Source organism: Coffea arabica, chromosome 9c (assembly GCF_036785885.1).
Source record: "Coffea arabica cultivar ET-39 chromosome 9c, Coffea Arabica ET-39 HiFi, whole genome shotgun sequence".
Lineage (NCBI taxonomy): Eukaryota > Viridiplantae > Streptophyta > Magnoliopsida > Gentianales > Rubiaceae > Coffea > Coffea arabica.
In genome coordinates, this window is record NC_092326.1 from 38,696,203 (window position 1) to 38,714,311 (window position 18,109).

An 18,109-nucleotide genomic window follows, 5' to 3' on the forward strand; every position below is an offset into this window, starting at 1 on the left:
AGCTCTGGTAACTAGAGGACGCTCACAAAACCAGAGAAAGGGGACGAGAAGAAGATCCAAGTCAAGAGCCAGACTAAGTAAAGATGAGTGTGCCTTTTGTAGAGAGAAAGGGCACTGGAAGAAGGACTGCCCAAAACTGAAGGGTAGACCTGACAAAGAAAAAGCTGTTGCGGATTCAAATGTATCTGAGTGCATTGATCAAAACTCAGATTTTTCATTAGCTGTCATGCCTACTGGTCATTCTAGTACATGGCTATTGGACTCAGGTTGTAGCCATCATATGACGTCCAATAGAGAATGGTTCTTTGATTTCAAGGAAAAAGAAGGTGGAGTCGTCTACACGGCAGATGAGACCACATTAGCAACAAATGGGGTTGGTTCAATTCGGCTGAGGAATCAGGATGGATCAATTAAGATTCTAACTGATGTCCGATATGTGCCAGAATTGAAAAAGAACCTCATTTCTGTGGGAGTACTAGAATCAATGGGCTACAAGGTGTCGGCATATAATGGAGTGATGAAAATCATTTCAGGTGCATTGGTGCTGGTGAAAGGAATCCGAAAAAATAATAACTTGTATTACTATCAAGGTAATGCAGTTGTTGGAGTAGCGGCCGTGGCTTCCAGTGATGATCGAGAATTGAAAGTAACCAGATTATGGCATATGCGCTTAGGGCATGCCGGAGAAAAATCTTTGAATCTTCTGATGAATCAAGGACTATTAAAAGGAGCCAGTGTTTGCAAGTTAGATTTTTGCGAGCATTGTGTCAAAGGAAAGCAGACAAGGGTAAAATTTGGCACTGCAATTCACGATACCAAGGGTATTTTGGATTATGTGCACTCTGATGTGTGGGGACCTTCCAAAACAACTTCTCTGGGAGGCAAGAATTATTTTGTTACCTTTGTCGATGACTTCTCTCGAAGAGTATGGGTGTATACTATGAAGGCGAAAAGTGAAGTATTGGGAATTTTCATCAAGTGGAAAAAGATGGTGGAAACTCAAACAGAAAGAAAGATCAAACGCCTTCGAACAGACAACGGAGGTGAATACACTAGTGATCCGTTCATGCAGGTCTGTGAAAATGAAGGCATTGTTCGGCACTTCACAGTCAGAGATACACCACAGCAAAACGGGGTGGCAGAGCGTATGAACCGGACATTGGTGGAGAAAGTTCGGTGTATGTTGTCCAATGCTGAGTTGGGCAGACAATTTTGGGCTGAGGCTTTAGCATATGCAAATCACCTCGTTAATCGCTTACCATCAACTGCTATTGGCGGCAAAACGCCATTAGAGAAATGGTCGGGAAAACCTGCTACAGATTATGATTCCTTACATGTGTTTGGTTCTACTGCATATTATCATGTTAAAGAATCAAAGTTGGATCCAAGGGCGAAGAAGGCGCTCTTTATGGGGATCACAACAGGCATTAAAGGTTATCGCCTTTGGTGTCCCGAAACGAAAAAGATAGTTTTCAGTAGGGATGTCACCTTTGATGAATCTACCATGTTAACAAAGGTAGATGTACAGCAGAATGATAGTACTCCCCAACGGGTGGAGAGCACTCCTAAGCAGATGGAGTTTGAAAGAAGCATTATCAGACCAGCAGTGGATATCGGAGTAGATGAAAGGACTCCTATGGTAGAAGAAGAATCAACTGAAGAAAATGTTCCAGTTGAAGAACTTTCACAGCAACATGAATCAATTGCAACCAGTAGGCCAAAGAGGACAATCAGAAAACCTGCTCGTTTTGCTGATATAGTGGCCTATGCATCCCCAACCATAAATGTTGATATTCCTGCCACTTTCAATGAAGCAGCTCAAAGTTCGGATAAAGAAAAGTGGAGGATTGCAATGGATGAAGAAGTACATTCCCTTCATAAGAATCAAACATGGAGGCTAACCAGTCTTCCAAAGGGAAAGAAGGCAATCGGATGCAAGTGGGTATATGCAAAGAAGGAAGGATTTCCTGACAAGTCTGGTGTTCGCTACAAAGCAAGATTGGTGGCTAAAGGCTACGCTCAGAAGGAGGGAATTGATTACAACGAAGTGTTTTCTCCAGTCGTGAAACATTCCTCCATCAGAATTTTATTGGCTTTGGTAGCACAATTGGATCTGGAACTTGTCCAATTAGATGTAAAAACTGCGTTTTTACATGGTGACTTGGAAGAGGAAATCTACATGACTCAGCCAGAAGGATTCAAAGTTGCTGGTAAAGAAAAGATGGTATGCAAGCTTGACAAATCGTTGTATGGATTGAAGCAGTCTCCAAGACAGTGGTATAAGCGATTTGACAAGTTTATGATGGGGCAAAGGTACACAAGAAGCAAATATGATGATTGTGTATATTTGCGCAAGCTACGAGATGGATCCTACATATATCTTCTTCTTTATGTTGATGATATGTTGATAGCTTCCAAGGATCAAGATGAGATTGAAAAATTGAAATCTCATTTGAGTCGGGAGTTTGAAATGAAGGATCTCGGCGAATCCAAGAAAATTCTCGGCATGGAGATAAGTAGAGATAGAAGATTGGGGAGGCTTTATTTGACACAGAAAGAGTATCTTAGTAAAGTATTAAAGAGGTTTGGTATGAATGAAAAGACTAAACCTGTTAGTACTCCACTTGCTCCTCATTTCAAGTTTAGTGCATCGTTATCTCCAAAGAATGATGCAGAACGAGAATATATGGCAAAGGTACCGTATGCAAATGCGGTGGGTAGCTTGATGTATGCTATGGTGTGTACAAGGCCCGACATTTCACAAGCAGTTGGAGTTGTGAGCAGGTACATGCATGATCCTGGCAAGGAGCATTGGCAAGCTGTGAAATGGATTTTACGGTATATTTTGAACACCGTAGATGTTGGATTAGTATTTGAGCGGGATGAGAAGATTGGTCAAGGCGTAGTTGGATATTGTGATTCCGACTACGCAGGAGATCAAGATACACGTCGATCAACGACTGGGTATGTTTTTACACTTGCTAAGGCACCAGTCAGTTGGAGGTCTACCTTACAGTCAACAGTTGCTTTGTCTACTACAGAGGCGGAGTATATGGCAGTTACGGAAGCTGTTAAGGAAGCAATTTGGCTTCATGGATTGCTTGATGAATTGGGAATTGGACAGAAGTCTATCAAAGTTCATTGTGATAGTCAGAGTGCTATTCATTTAGCAAAGAACCAAGTTTATCATGCAAGGACGAAGCATATCGACGTACGGTATCATTTTGTGAGGAAGATTTTGGAAGATAGTACGATACTACTTCAAAAGATTCAGACCAAGGAGAATCCTTTTCAGCTGCCGAAGTAGCTCTAACTCCAGTATCTTGAGCTTCTGAAATTTGCCAGCATTGAACTCCAATTGGTCCCCATTGTAGGCGTCAAGCAGCTGGAGTTCTAGTAAATTAGGAAGATCTTGAAGGATATTAATGGGATTGTTGCACTGTTGATCCAGCTGAGACCACTTTAGACGAAGCCTTACCAGATCGTGAAGTTCGGAAATCCAGACAGGCATCCTCTCCAGCCTTCCATTCAAATATAAACGCTGGAGTGGAGGAGGATGTGAAATTTCTGGCATGTCTAGAACTCCCGCCTCATTTTCTGCTGCCACATTCAAAGAATGCAAATTTCGCAGCATTTGAATAGTCTCAGACAAGATCCTTCCATCTTCTTTGCGCAAACCCATGATTCCCAGCCTTCTCAGTTCTCTGAGGTCTCGCATTGCAACAATGATTTTGTGATTTTTATTGACTTGCACAAACAGTAGCTTGCGAAGATTGGCCGACCTCGTGATCTCTCCTGCGACCTCAAATCCTTTAATTGTGTTAAATGCCACATAATCTTCAATGTCATATCTGTAAACAAGTAAGTAACGAAGCTTAGAAAGATGGCATATTTCTTTTGGCAGTGTTCTGACTAATGTTTGTTTGAGGTCCAAGGTTTCAAGGTGCTTAAGCTTTCCTATTGATTTCGGAATGCTTCTGATTCTTGTATTCCTCAAACACAAGTACCTCAACAACAATAGTTCTTCAATGTCTGCAGGAAACATGTCCAAGTTTGCACCCTCCAGATGCAATTCCCTCAACATCTTTAAGCTTGAATAGCCAATTGGAATGGAGTGCTGGCATGGTGCTGATCGGCCAAACTTTAACAAAGCGCGAGCACGAAGATTTGGACACAGCTGGCCTAGATCACCTGTATGAATCGATATTCGCCTGACCCTCTCCTTACTGATGTCAAACGTACCTTGATCCGGATAAACTTCACAAAAGTTTTCATCTTGAAGCTGTGAGAGAACAATCTCATGAATAATATTTTGAACATGACAAGTTCTTGGTCTCCCATCGATGTCCATTTGCCACACCTGAACCAAGTTTCTTTGAATGAGCTCGTTCAGGTATTCTTCCCCCAAATCTTCGAGTTCTTTTCCATTGTTCCCTTCTGTGATGAAGTCTTCTGCTATCCATAACCGTATTAGCTCTGTGCGCTGGATGGGGTGATTAGGGGGAAAAGTATTCATCAACAGAAAACAGTTTTTAAGATGGTAAGGTAAGTCATCATAACTAAGAATCAACACTTTTGCAATATTTGCAAGCCGGCCATGGCTTGTCAGTTCCGATGCAAGACTATCACGCAATTTTTTCCATTCAGGTTCCCTTTCCCCCTTAGTTGACAAAAGGTGACCAATTTCAGTGATTGCCAATGGTAGCCCTTCACATTTTCCTAGAATTTCATTGGACAGTGTAGCTAAAGCTGGAGGGCATATACGAGATCCTGGAAAGGCGATTCTGTGAATGAGTTCCTTAGCCTTTTCTAGAGATAGATGCTGAATGGGATGGACATCAACGGATCCATCTTTCAGTGAATAGGCTATATCCCCTCTTCGCGTAGTGATGATTATTCTACTCCTATTCCTTCTTGGCAATGCTAACATAATAGATCTCCAAACATCATCAGCCCACAGATCATCGAGGACGATTACATACCTCTTATCCAGCAAATACTCCCTAATGAGGTTGATGTAGTGTTCCGAGCTTTGCTGCTGGGGAGCTGGGGCCGTTTCCGCCCTGGAGCTGCATCTGCATAGTTGATCTAACATGTTCCGCAAGATCTCCAATTTCTTCTTGGACTTTGAAACACTGATCCATGCGGAGCAACCGAAGTCTTGTTTTACTGCCTCGAATACTTGCTTGGCAAGAGTAGTCTTGCCAGATCCACCCATGCCCACAACAAACATGACCTTGTGCTCATCCACCATATCCAGTGCCCACGCCATCAGCATGTCCCTATCTTCCTCGAAGCCCACGACGTCAGCATCTGCAAGGAACAAAGGAGCAATCCTTGGATGAAGATGTGAGTAAACACGGTTTGTAGTTGGACTTGGTGGTAAGGCAGCTTGGGACGAATTTGCAAGTTGGTATCTTTCTCTGCCCTTGTTGATTTCCTCGAGAGTTGATTTGATATCATTTATCTGATCGGCAATTGACCGGTATGCCCGCCGCCTTGTCACCGATAATGCCCTGCCATTTTCTGCCTTGTGATGATCAAAAAGGTCAAGAATGTCGATGATGTCATCAGCTGCATCTTGAACCTTTCGAACCCAATCCAGAATTTGTTGATCTTGGACCGCTCTTTGATGAGCTGCACTCAGAAATGCTGTTATAGTACCCAGTTCACTTCTCAAAGTCCTGATCCCAGTATCAACTTTCTTTGGCAACTGCAATTCTCCCGTTAGAAAAGCATCAAGCTTTGCGAGAGCAAATTCCACACAAGGGTCTGTCATGATTTTTCTTTTGCTAGATGAATATGAGTTGATATAAAAATTGCAAAGAATCTTTACTTCATTTATAGGGTTTTCAGCCCCGGCCGGAAACTGCAGCGTGTTACAATGTCCTTGACTTTAAAGTCAATTTTTTTTTTTATTTACTTGTGAAGTTGCTTTTAATACTACAGTAGTTTATTTTCCTCAAAGTCAAAGTCGTCTGCCTTCTAATTTTAATTTAGTTTTGCCATTTTATTGTTACTCTCTGCAATGTAGGTCAATCTCGGGTTTGTTGTTGCTTATTTTCTCCTCTACCAATGAGAAGGAAAAAATGTTCGCCGGGTCAAGAATGCAAAATTTTCCAGGTTCGAGGAGGAAAGCTTCCAATTAAGACTGAGTGCAATATCAAGAAAGAACCAACACGCAAGTAAAGAAGATTCCGCGGTTTGACGAACCCCCCTCTTGGCCCCCAAATAAATTAGAAAAAAAGAAAGATTCCATGGTGTTATGAAGCATTACATGCTGATATTTAAGATTTTTTTTTAGTTTTTGAGTTTTCTGATGCGTATTTTTTTTAATGCTATAGTCTGAGATTTTAGGTTTTTTTTTTTTTTGGAAAAATTATGAAATGATATAACAAAAATTCAAATGTGAGGGGACCATCAATAACAATGTATGCATTTACATGTACATGGTTATAGATTTGATGCGCTATGGGCATCAATTAGAAAAAGTATACCTTATCCATTATATGTGTGTGTGTGTGTGTACTTTTTTGGATTTGTTTAAAGTGTCAAGTGTTAATGTTTGGAAAAAAACTAAAAACAAAATTATATTAGCAAAAATGTTTAAGCACAAGGAAGGGACAATCAATGTAATTGTATGCACTCACACACACACACACACACATATAATGGATTTGGTGCACTAATACATGCCCAATGAACACTCATTATAAAAACATTTACTATTTATTGTTTGGGGGCACTTTTGTTAGATCAAATTAAAATTGTTTGTTTGTTTGCCTTCAATGTCACTATGGTTGACTAAAATCCTCAGCTCAACTTTTGAAAAAATTGAATGCATAATTTGTAAATATGCCATCTTAAAGGGTAGTGATAGTGGTAGCCAGAAGAAGATGATGAAGGGGAAGAGAAAGATTTAAAGGGAAAAAATGATTGAAAAAAAAAAGATAAAAACCAAGAAAGGTACAATTATCATTGGAAGAAGAAAGATAAGGCTTCTAGGTAATTTCGCAAGGCTTACAATATTCTTTAAACTGAGTGAATATTAGTTGATTCCCCTTTCTCAAAATCTACTCAAAACTGAACCCTACTTATGAATTTTGTATGACATCGAAGGGGCACTTTTGTTCCCCAAGGTACAAAAAAAAGGGGTAAATTGATAATAAATAAAATCAAAGCCGACAAAGTGAGACAAGAGTACAAAGTTAATTGCATGTAATTTACCCTTTTGTTAATTAAATGAGCGGGGTCAAATGTGGCTAGCACCAATCGTCAATTTGCGCGTAAATGCTACGCGGCTCACGACTGGAACATTCACTTTCACTGGAATAAGAATCTTTGATTTTTTTTCAGGTACTTAAACCTAGAGATGTAATCGAACCGAGCTGCTCGCGAGCAGTAGCTCGCGAGCAGCTCGGTCAAAAGCTTGACTCGAACTCGGTCAAATCGAGTTCGAGTCGAGTTCGAGCAACTCGATAAGGCTGTCGAGTCTAGTTCGAGCATCCAGAAGCGATGCTCGAAGGCTCGACGAGCCTTATCGAGCATTTTAATTTTAATTATTTAATATTTTTAATTTTAATTATTTAATATATTATTATTATAAAATTATCCTTATACCCAAAAGAATTGTCAAATTTACGAAATGTTTCAAGTTATATAAAAATTTTAAAAGGGCAATAATGTCTTTTTGCTTAAAAAATATTAAGAAAATAAAATTTAATAACTCGAGCTTGAACGAGCTCGAGCGAACTCGATAAGGCTAGAATGGACTCGAGCCTATGCGAGTCGAACTCGAGTACTGCGAGCAAGTTTCGAGCTCGAGCTCGAGCTCGACTCCAATAATACTACTCGCTCGAGCTCGAGCTCGAGCACTCTAGCTGTATGTCGAGTCGAGCTCGAGTATGGCGATACTCGAGCTCGACTCGACTCGATTACAACCCTACTTAAACCACAATAAATACTTTGACAAGTACAAATCATACTTGGAAAAAGGTATCATCCGTTTGGTCTACTATTTACACTTGTTTTTTGTTGAAATGCATAATAGCAAATGCTTTAAAAAGTAGCTTTTAGACTAACAACTTTTGTTTTTCAGTAAGTAGATTCACTAGAAATTCAGTTGAAAAATATGTAAATTACAGATACTGTAATCTTGAAAAGTCTAGCAATTTCAATCATGAATTCTTCCAATTATATATATTTCTCATATATATCTTTGAGTGATGATTTTTTTCTTTTTTTTTAAAAAAAATTTTAAACCAAAGTGCCATTACTTGTTTCTTATTTCCTCAACTTACATGGTTTGTTTCATCCTTTGCTGTTTAATGCATTTTTATGTTAGCAACCTAATTCCTTTTGCGTCACATTATGATCTTGAAGTACTTCATTTAGCCATAATGATTAGCAAATCACTTCTATACAACTTAAAAAATGGATTGGTGAAGTACATCAGAAATGAATGACGTCCATCATTAATAATGTCATAATCAACACTTAATGTCCAATTAATGTAAATCTAATAAATTACAGAAGAAAACCGTGCAACATTTATTCAAGTTTTTGCATTAGTTTAAACAATGGGTAACCTGTATAGCTAATTTAATCCCAGAAAGAGTCCAGTTTTCCACATTAATCATTTTTGGATCGATATAGTTAGGGCTATAGGGGTTTATCTTACGAAATAGAAGTTCAAAATGTTTCTAACATGCAACCTTTCACTAAATCTCTTTCAGATTGTGAACTAGTTATTAACGGGTAGGGGCCATGCCAAATCTCCTACCACGTGAAGGTGGGTTTTCATTTTTTTTTTTTTATTTTTGTTAAAAATTCATACTAGTTCTTAACCAAGAAGGACAAAGTCAATGGAAATATAGAATAAAAATAGTTAAATTATACTTTACTCTCCTACAATTTAGTGGCTTCGCACTTAACTCTCTTATAATTTCAACATCTATAAATAATATTCTCATAGTTTGGATTAAAATGTCAAAATAAGAAAAATCACCTCTGTAATGAAATTAGATGAAATGTCAAGATTATCCTCATCTAGAAACTGTAATGATTGAAGTGGACAAAAATTTAATATAGCATACGATACACTTTAATTTCCTATGATTTAGCAGTTTTTATTATAACCTTTTATGGTTTCAAAATCTACATAACTCCCTCGTGGTTTACAAATAATTAAATTTCATATTTTAGTTGACTCTATAACAGAAGGTAAGTCTTGTCATTTTGATATTTTAGTTCAAATTATGAGGGTCAAATATAGTTATTGAAATTATATGAGAGTATATGTGGATAAGAGCTAAATCACTGGGGAGAAAAGTGTAATTTATCCTTAATAATAAAAAAAAGAAGTAAATACAACCAACTGAAGACATTTGGAATAATATTGGTTAATTTTAAATATAACTACTATTTAATAAATTTAATTAATGTTATCTAATACTACTTATTAGTTAGTTTAGTTCAAATATTTGTCAAGCATGAAACTATTAGCAGAATCACCCGGCCTCAACTCCATCCCTTCTTGCTATGTTTATTGCAACACTCACACCCATATGCCTATTGCCTCAAACCCTCAAGTTTCAATCGCTTTTATCGATTTTTCATACCTTAGTTTCAACAATACTGATTAGCATTTTCAAGCAATCTGAGACCTTAGAAGAAGATGTTAAGGTTGGAGCTTTTTCATGGTAATTGTCGGATCATACCCTTTTCTTTTTTCTTTTTTTTTTTTCCACTTGGAAATTTGGATTCCTAGCTACTTGGTAGCAACAAGACATCGGAAATTCTGGAAATTCAAACTCCTTTCTTTCGAGAACTGTCAAAATATATCATGCTTCTACATAATTTAGTTTGAGTGATGTATAGTATGTGACGGATGTGTAGGTGGTAAATCACGACATATGAGAAAGTCTTTTTTTTTTGGTAAAATAAAGATGCATTAAAACAAAATCAAAGTCTATAGAGTAATAGTTAAAGTAAAGCCATCTGTGTGTTGATGACACCCTTTTAAGTCTTGCAAAAGTAAGAGAAGGACAAAATCAAGATAGAATTAAAAAAAGGTGGAGTCTTCATTGATGCTTCTTTCCCAATTGGCTAGCATGTCTGCACATTTGTTTGCTTTGCGGTAATTATGGTAAAAACATAACTGCTGGAATGTAGTCAACAGATCCCTGAAGTCAAGAACAATAGGAGAAAGTTCATGAGAAATAAGGTTATTTGACTTAAATAAAGAGATAATACCTTGGCCGAGGAGGAGAAGATGATAAAATTGCTTTTCTGATTATTTAGAAAGTGACAACATTATCTCAAATCAGAGACAGAATCTCTAGGATCTACTAAGGAAAATAATACAATTAGTCAGTTTTCGGAATTAGAAGTATCAAAAAGCAAACTATATGGAGTTCTTGAATAAACCACTCATCAGAAAAAAAAAACTACATTCGAAGAAGACAAACCCAAACAACTCACTTTAATTTAAAGGAAAAGCTATGTCTTCCACCAAATATTTAATAGCCATAATAAAACCAAAGAGGTGAAATCGAAAAAAAAAAAAAAAGAAAGGGTATCGGCTTAACATGGGGGCATAAATATGATAATGATTGTTCAAATAATAATTAAGTTAATTAATTGTAATTAAAATCCAATTATGTAAACATCCAATTAATTCCTTAACGGATGAGAAAGGTTTTCAGGAAATTGGAAGGCTTGGATGTTAGTATAATAAATAATTAAAAGGGCTTTTATGTAATTCTATCAAAACACAAGTTTAATTCAGTTGTACTTGATACTCAACTTGGCACCAAACATTGTAACATACCAAACCTGCCTCTAACCTTAAATGTCTGAAAGGTTATATAAGTAATTATAGCAAAATTAAAGTTGTAATGACTTGTACTCAATGCTCCAATTACACTTCAAACACTCTAACATTCCCAAAATAGCCCCACACTTGCAGTTGAAATCTAAAAACCGTTTTTGTCCTAAACTCGTTCTTATATAGTATAAGGATATCAAAGGGATAATTTCAGTAACCTCTCTCACAGCTTCTAGTAATTACACTTAAATATCCTCTAATATTGAAAATGACACTGCTTGTTTTTAATGGTCAAAAGTTGACTTTTATATATGTATTCTTTGCTGTCCTAAGAGGATCATTGAAAGGCCAATAATTTTCCTTTTTTTTTGTTAATTTCATAAAAAAAAAGTGGTACATGTTTTCTCCCACATACAAGGAGGGCAAATTTGGTAGAAAATTATGTGTCAGTACCTTTTCTCAATTTTTAAGGAAGCTTTTCTTGACAAGGGCTAAAATAGTTATAAAACATGTCATTCAAGGAGAGGGCAGTATAATTTCTAATATTATGGAGTATTTAAGTGCAATTGTTAAAAATTTCAAGGGAGATTTTTGAAATTATCCCTATTTTAAGACTTGTGAGTGTTTTAAAGTGTCACCTTAAATAAACATTTTAATAGTAAAATTTTGTTTTTCTAAAACACTCCTAAAACAGGCGTGCCAAGGTACTTAAATGCAAAAGGACACAATCGATGTGTGCGCATTTGTTTGATTCATGTTAGGTGAATTCATTGAATACATGTTCAAAACCCTTTCTCTCTCTCTTTTTTTTTTTTTTTTTTGTGGTAAAATTCAAATCCTGTAAGCACCACATAGACAATCCGTGCAAACTATAGCTGTCGACTCGAATCTTTGATTTTTCAGTTTGTCGAACTGCAAAGCATACTTTTCTTTCTTTATTGCTATTATCATTATTTAGTTTTTTCTTGACAACCATACTTCGAAAAGGTACAAGCTGTTTGTTCTACTGCTAATGCTTCTACCAGCAAATAAAATTCCCACTTGCAGCTCAGAGCCAGCCTACATCACCCACTTGAAAAGAATAGAAAATCCAAGGGAACTTTCAACGTAGTTGGGATGCTCATTTGCAAATGTATTTGTCAAGTAGTTGGGACCAAACAACTTTGCTACTAATAAACGAAAGCCCGACTTGCAACTTGCCAGCAAGAAAAAAAAAAAAAAAGAAGGAAAGTCTCCGTCAAAAGATGTAGACAGTAGTATATTCACAAAAAAAAAAAAAAAAAAAAAAAATTTGTAGACAGCGCAATAGAGAAAGAAGGTACCCCAGTTAATTAATTGGCTGAATTGCATCAAGGATATTCACTCGCAATTTAAAATTTAGGATAAATTACACTTTACCCCCTGTGATTTAGCATTTTTTTCATAATCCCCTATGGTTTCAAAAGCTATACATGACCTCCTCATAATTCAGATTAAAATGTCAAAGTGACAGAATTTGTATTCCATAATGGAGCCAACTAATTTATTAACCACGGGAGGGTTATGTATATATTTTGAAAATCATAAGGGAGTTACATGGTAAAGTACTAAACTATAAGGGTGTTATATGATAAAATATAAAATCATACAGGGTTAGTTATTTTAGTTATTTTAGTTTTTAAATAAGTGTAATTTTACGAATGATCATTCCCGTCATTTTAATACTTTAATCCAAACTATAAGAGGATTATATATAATTTTTAAAATTATAGGGAGGTTAAATGAAAAATAACTATACCACAAGAGGTAAAGTGTATTATGTCCTAAAATTTACGGCCAAGCCGCAAATCATATTCGTCTGTTGGATCCTTCTTGGGTGCAAATGCCGTTCAAATATCTTTTTAATTGGCATATGTTAACTGGGGTTATGGTCATTGAGCAATTTACAAGACAATCCATAGGGTTGCTCAATAGTTTATTAAAAATATTTTTTTTAAGTGTTGGTCAATTGAAACTTATTAAGTGGATGACCAACGAGTCTAGTTGGCAAAAGTATATATTTGCTATTTTTTATTACCTTTGTGGCTTTGTTTCTTTGCGTGTGTTTGGATTCCATGTTTTTTGAGGTGTTTTTGAAATACTTAACTTTAGCATTTTTTGAAAAACTTCAAAAAATGTTTGGATGGAAGTTTTTGAAAAACTCTTTGTTTTTGAAAAATACAAGCGTTTGGATTGACCAGTTTTTCAAAAACACTACTTATTGGATAACTGCCCAATAGCTTCAGTAACAAAGCAAATGTGACCTTTTTATAAAGGAGTTAGAATTTGCAATATAATTTGTGGTTGAAATGGCATATACTACCAATTTCCTCTATCCAACATCAACTACTACTACTTAACTTGTTTTTGATTTTTTTGTACAATATCATCCACATATTTGATGAATTAATAAGCATTTAGGTGTATATACGGGGGTAGAGATATGCACGAGTTAGCATATATAAGATAAAGGTTCTAATCCGTGGTCAACATTACACAATAACATTTGTTACACATTCATAATCAAGTGGAAATCACACGTTTCATAGAATAAGACTATTAAACTTTTATTTAGGGCCTATCGGTCCAATGAGCCTAGTTATGCGCATTCAAATACATGTAAGCCGCCATCGCCCACCGATCTTCGTTCCAATTATCTATGCCCTGCTGCGACATATCGATGGGTTGACCCGGATGCGGCTGCTCCCCTGCTATATGTGCATCAGCTAGGGCTCCGAGGGCTGCTTCTTCGTTGAAGTACTCATCCGCTGGGGAGTATGCGCGCATAAAATTGTGCAAAGTACAACACGCAAGCACAATATTATTCTGAGTTGCTATTAGGTAGTTCTGCATTGGACCCTTGAGTATTGGAAATCGCTTCTTAAGAACCCCAAATGTGCGCTCAATAATATTTCTAACCGATGCATGCCGCCTGTTGAACAAGCGTTTAGCAGCCCGCTCATGATGCGTGCCCTGTGCTCCCTAAACGGTGCCATAAAACCCGGCATATTTCTATAAGCAGCATCTACCGCATAATATTTCCCTGTCAATGATGTCATGTTGATAGTTTTTGAAGGTATTGAAGAGAACAAAGAGAAACGGGGGCACCAAATACTGAATGATGGACCGCCTTGAAAGTATTTAAAACTACTATTATGCAATTTCTTAATTTCAATTGGTACAATAGGAAGAAAAGCACATACCCTGCGGTGGCATAGGAAAACCCGAATCAGGATCTAGCAAGGTATCTTGAAGAATTCGGGCATCATGAGCACTACCCTCCCAACCGACCCGAACATATACAAATCGCATGTCATGATCGCAGGCAGCAAGGACATTCTGGGATAAGTCGCCATGCCGATTTCTATACCTCTCTCGTATTTCTTCTGTGCACCAAGCGGAGACGTGCGTCTCATCTAGTGCCCCTACACAATCCTATAAAAGTATACAACAAAACTAATTTTTTTTAGAATATTGTAAATTGAAATTTGAAAGCATAAAGTGCAATCCATATGCTAAAAATACAAACCCGAAACCACGGCATGAGTGATGCATTGTTCAAAATTCTTGGGTGAGTCCCATCGAAGTCAATTGGCAAAACGAGATCACGACCAAGGCGAACTAATGCTCGTAACACACGACGAACATGTCGATCAATCGTCTCCGTTGAATGCTGGAACTGCTCGGCAAGAACACGGTGCCACTCATCATGGCTCTGGCACATTAGAGTTAAAGCAACGGATTCATGAACCCCCACCTGCTGTGAAGGATATGCATGCCAATAACCACGCTGAACCAACAAATCACACAACATCAGGAATTGAGGAACATCCAAGCGCATGTTTTCAATAATTCTGTCCTCATGTCCGTTTATCAGCTCAAGCACATAGTCCCTCCCCAAGAGCACACTATCTCTAACTCTTCTTCTTCTGGGAACTCGGTTAAAGCGTGGGTCGAAGAACATGAAGCCTAGGAGCACAACTCCCAAAAGGATGTTATCGAAATCAACACCGTCCGTCTCGTCATCCAAGTATCCGCCCTGAATATGTCCCTGATTATCCATCGTACTGCTATCAGTATCAAGTATGCAATAAAAATTCGGGATACCCTGCAAAGAAAGGAATCAAAAGGATTAAAAATAGAACCCAACAATGCTCTGGCTATATGCACAAATATTTGATATAGAACAATCATGATAACAACTTATGAAGTTCACATCTTGTTCCTATTATGACAACAATGCTCCGGCTATTTGAACCTACTTTTATAAATGTAAAGCCTAGCAAAATAAGAAGTTTGCAGTTTCACAAATACAAGTTTCCAACAGAAGCATACTTGCTGGTTTCCAGGTTAACAAGTTGCACACCTATGGAACAATAAATCCGCAAAACATTCTAATCGTCTGGTATAATTTATACCTGGCCAAGAAGCTTAGCAAAAGTTTCCAAGTTAACAAGTTGCGAAGCTTGGCTACAAATGTACCACAAATCCTATACAATCCCTAGGTATGGTGAATACCTAGGCAATATGATATAGAACAACTGGTGCAATCTACTACTTTAGCTAGGTTCGACCGAAGGCAAAGAATTGGCCAGCTGTTTAATGAACATTTGAAATCAAGTATAACTATGCCAATTCCAAACGTTACCAAACGATTAAATCATCTTATCCCTGCTTATGACACTGTAACAAAGCCTATTATCACACACAGCCAAAAGTTACATCAATCTATTCGAACGAGCACACACAGCAATAAAAGGTCACTAAATTGAATTATTAAAATTCAGAAAAAAAAATAGACTCATTCGGGGTACACAAATAGAAAAATCCGCCGTCAAAGTTTCCAAGGCCAAACTACATCAAACGAAAATAAAAAGTGAAACAGTGGAATTGCATGTTCGAGGACACAAAGACAATCCAAGTGGGCTGCCACGACTAAAACTCGGATGGTATGAGCATCTATGCGGGTGGGAGGAGCCCTCGATGTCTCACAAACACAAGCCGGGCATCGTCTGTGGTGCAGGAGAACCAAATGATACGCTCTGCTTTGGACCGGAGGAGATCGGCCATCTTAAGGTGAACTTCAATGTCTAGCCCAAGCGCGCAGAGAGGCACCATTGCAGCTTCTAACTGTGCATCGTCATCTACAACAGCCTTTTCACTCTTCGAAGGTGAAGAGACCTCTGCACTCCCGCTCTTGCTCTTTTTACAGCTCAAATGTGTGTCAATGCTGTCTAGGACGCGGACATACTGCTGGAATTGGGGGGACGATGGTGAGAAGAATAAATCACAAGACATGTCACCCGATCTGCGCTTCCCTTTGCTGTTCTTAACTTTTTGTTTCCCTTTCCGACTCACAGGCTGTGAGGGAACGTTTTCCTCGGAGGAATCCACGTCCACAACCCCCTTTCCTGAACAGCGTCTAGCAGCTCTCTCCATTTGCTGCTCGTCGGCCGAGTTGGGCGGTGAATCTCCATATCCACTGCTGAAATCCCCAATCGCCCCTCGATTCATGGAAACTTCTTCGAGCATGTGATAAAGTAGGCATGAGCAGTTGTAGAATCTAGCGTATGCCTGGTTCACCTACAACAAAGCAGAAGACAGCAAAAGCACAATGAATGCAACTCTGAAAAACATATGATTGCATTAGAGTTAGGAAACCAGCAATTAAATCCAAGGGGGGAACAGTTAATGCAAGGGGAAGATAAAATCCAATAGGGAGACCGTTTTTATCGATTCTGAATGGCTTAAAAGTAAGAAACCAGCAAGTCAATCCAACGAAAAGAAAATTAAATTGCGAGGGTGAAGATAAAATCCAAAGGGGGAGACAGATTTGCATAATTTCAATTGGCCTAACGAGAAACCAGCAAGTGAAGGGCATAGTACGGGGGGACAGTTAGTGAAAGAGGGAAAAGAAAATCCAAGGGGGGGACAGTTTTCAATAGTTCAGATTGGCTTAAAATACAGAAACCAGCAAGTAAATCCAGCAGGGAAATAGTTATATCCAAGGGGGAAGAGAAAATCCAAAGAGGGGCAGTTTTTAATAATTCCAAATGGCTTAAAAGTAAGAAACCAGCAAGCTATACCTGAACCAGTTGGCTCCATCGTTCATCATCCATCATGAAGGTGTAGTTCGTTGAGTCCCACCCCATACCAGTGCCCCGTTTCTTGAATGAAATGTAAAGCTTAGTGAGGCTCTGAAGGGCATAGTACTTCGACCGAATACTATTGCGGGGAAATGGAATTCCGAACCTCTGAAGAAGCATGTTAGTAACCTCGGGGATGACATGGCTCCCGATGTTTTGAGACGATATCTCTCCATTCCTATGCATATGCAGCAGATGTTCGGCAAACGCAAATTCATGTTCAGATGTGAAACTGTTACGTTTTGAGTACTTCCCTTTTGACGATTTCATCTTATTTCTCTTTAGGATACATAAACAAGAAAATTGGACGAAAAGGGTCAAAAAACAGACAAATGTGTCCTCGTTGTCATATAAAAATGGAGAAGGCAGTCGCACTTGAGGTTGTAAGTAGAAAGCTAAATACAATTGGCTAACCTTGAAGTAATTAGTTATGCAAAATTGCAAATCGTTTTCTCCCTGAGCTGACAGCGAACAACAATTGCTAAATCCTCTACTCCTTCGCAAGACTGTGAAGTATATATAGAAAATACTATCCTATAGGTCATTTAATTGACTAAACTTCAACAGAATTAGACCAACTGACAAGTCTAACTTACCCTTCCAAGCACGCCGCGTCACAAGGGGCATGTAGCTCCAAGGAGGAGACAATAAAAGGACAATGAAGTAGCTGCAGCCACAGTACTTACATAAAATGGAAGAAATTAGGTCCCCAAACTCATGCAAATTACTCAGCAAGACTGTGAAAACACACAAATATACTACAGCCAGCACTTTAAATCTACTACAGCCACCGTTTGGTTCGGAACAAATTATACATTGGTGCAATTTAGGCAATAATGTTAGAGTACATTTATAGTTCTGAAGAGGGTCAATTATATGAAAAAATATGCGGCAAACAAGTCAAGCGCCTATTCCAATAACACTGAATGTGCATAACAAAGACGATCGTCGGCAATGAGCAATCCCCATTCAGGACGAAGTTGTGAAGAAATGTTTTCAATAATTTACAATTAAGAACCAATATGAAAAAATGACATCGGCTGACCAATTTCATCATGAAATTAAAGACGCTGAACAAGTTTAAATACTTGATGTTGAGTCACTATTTTTTTTCCAA

General features: G+C 37.9%; 3 protein-coding genes across 4 annotated transcripts; all 3 read right to left on the reverse strand.

The window, feature by feature from the left end:
- Positions 1-3,256: 3,256 nt before the first annotated feature.
- LOC113708106 (disease resistance protein RPM1-like) lies at positions 3,257-5,779 on the reverse strand. The gene has a single exon (XM_027230578.2). It carries the CDS (start codon positions 5,777-5,779, stop codon positions 3,257-3,259), a length of 2,523 nt encoding a protein of 840 aa, XP_027086379.2.
- A 7,662-nt stretch (positions 5,780-13,441) lies between these two features.
- Positions 13,442-14,909, reverse strand: LOC140014234 (uncharacterized). The gene is made up of 4 exons (XM_072064665.1): positions 14,376-14,909; positions 14,050-14,281; positions 13,876-13,889; positions 13,442-13,828 (listed from the first exon to the last, which is right to left on the reverse strand). Exons 1-4 carry the CDS (start codon positions 14,907-14,909, stop codon positions 13,442-13,444), a joined length of 1,167 nt encoding a protein of 388 aa, XP_071920766.1.
- A 694-nt stretch (positions 14,910-15,603) lies between these two features.
- Positions 15,604-17,384, reverse strand: LOC140014014 (uncharacterized). 2 transcript variants are annotated; one of them, XM_072064293.1, is made up of 3 exons: positions 17,099-17,384; positions 16,933-17,013; positions 15,604-16,429 (listed from the first exon to the last, which is right to left on the reverse strand). In XM_072064293.1, the coding sequence occupies exons 2-3, from the start codon at positions 16,996-16,998 to the stop codon at positions 15,806-15,808; spliced, it is 690 nt and encodes a 229-aa protein (XP_071920394.1). In that variant the 5' UTR covers positions 16,999-17,013; positions 17,099-17,384; the 3' UTR covers positions 15,604-15,805. The 2 variants fall into 2 exon arrangements, with proteins under 2 accessions (XP_071920394.1, XP_071920393.1); XM_072064292.1 differs by having other exon boundaries at positions 16,933-17,384.
- Positions 17,385-18,109: the final 725 nt, after the last annotated feature.

What these genes read in the sequence shown, in the direction of transcription:
- LOC113708106 (XM_027230578.2), bottom strand. Translation starts at nt 5,779, where the DNA reads ATGACAGACCCTTGTGTGGAATTTGCTCTCGCAAAGCTTGATGCTTTT.
- LOC140014234 (XM_072064665.1), bottom strand. Translation starts at nt 14,909, where the DNA reads ATGGATAATCAGGGACATATTCAGGGCGGATACTTGGATGACGAGACG. An exon ending in CACTCATGCCGTGGTTTCGG is followed by an intron (nt 14,282 to 14,375) that starts GTTTGTATTTTT and finishes ATACTTTTATAG; the next exon opens with GATTGTGTAGGGGCACTAGA.
- LOC140014014 (XM_072064292.1), bottom strand. Translation starts at nt 17,262, where the DNA reads ATGAAATCGTCAAAAGGGAAGTACTCAAAACGTAACAGTTTCACATCT. An exon ending in GATGGAGCCAACTGGTTCAG is followed by an intron (nt 16,430 to 16,932) that starts GTATAGCTTGCT and finishes GCTTTGTTGTAG; the next exon opens with GTGAACCAGGCATACGCTAG.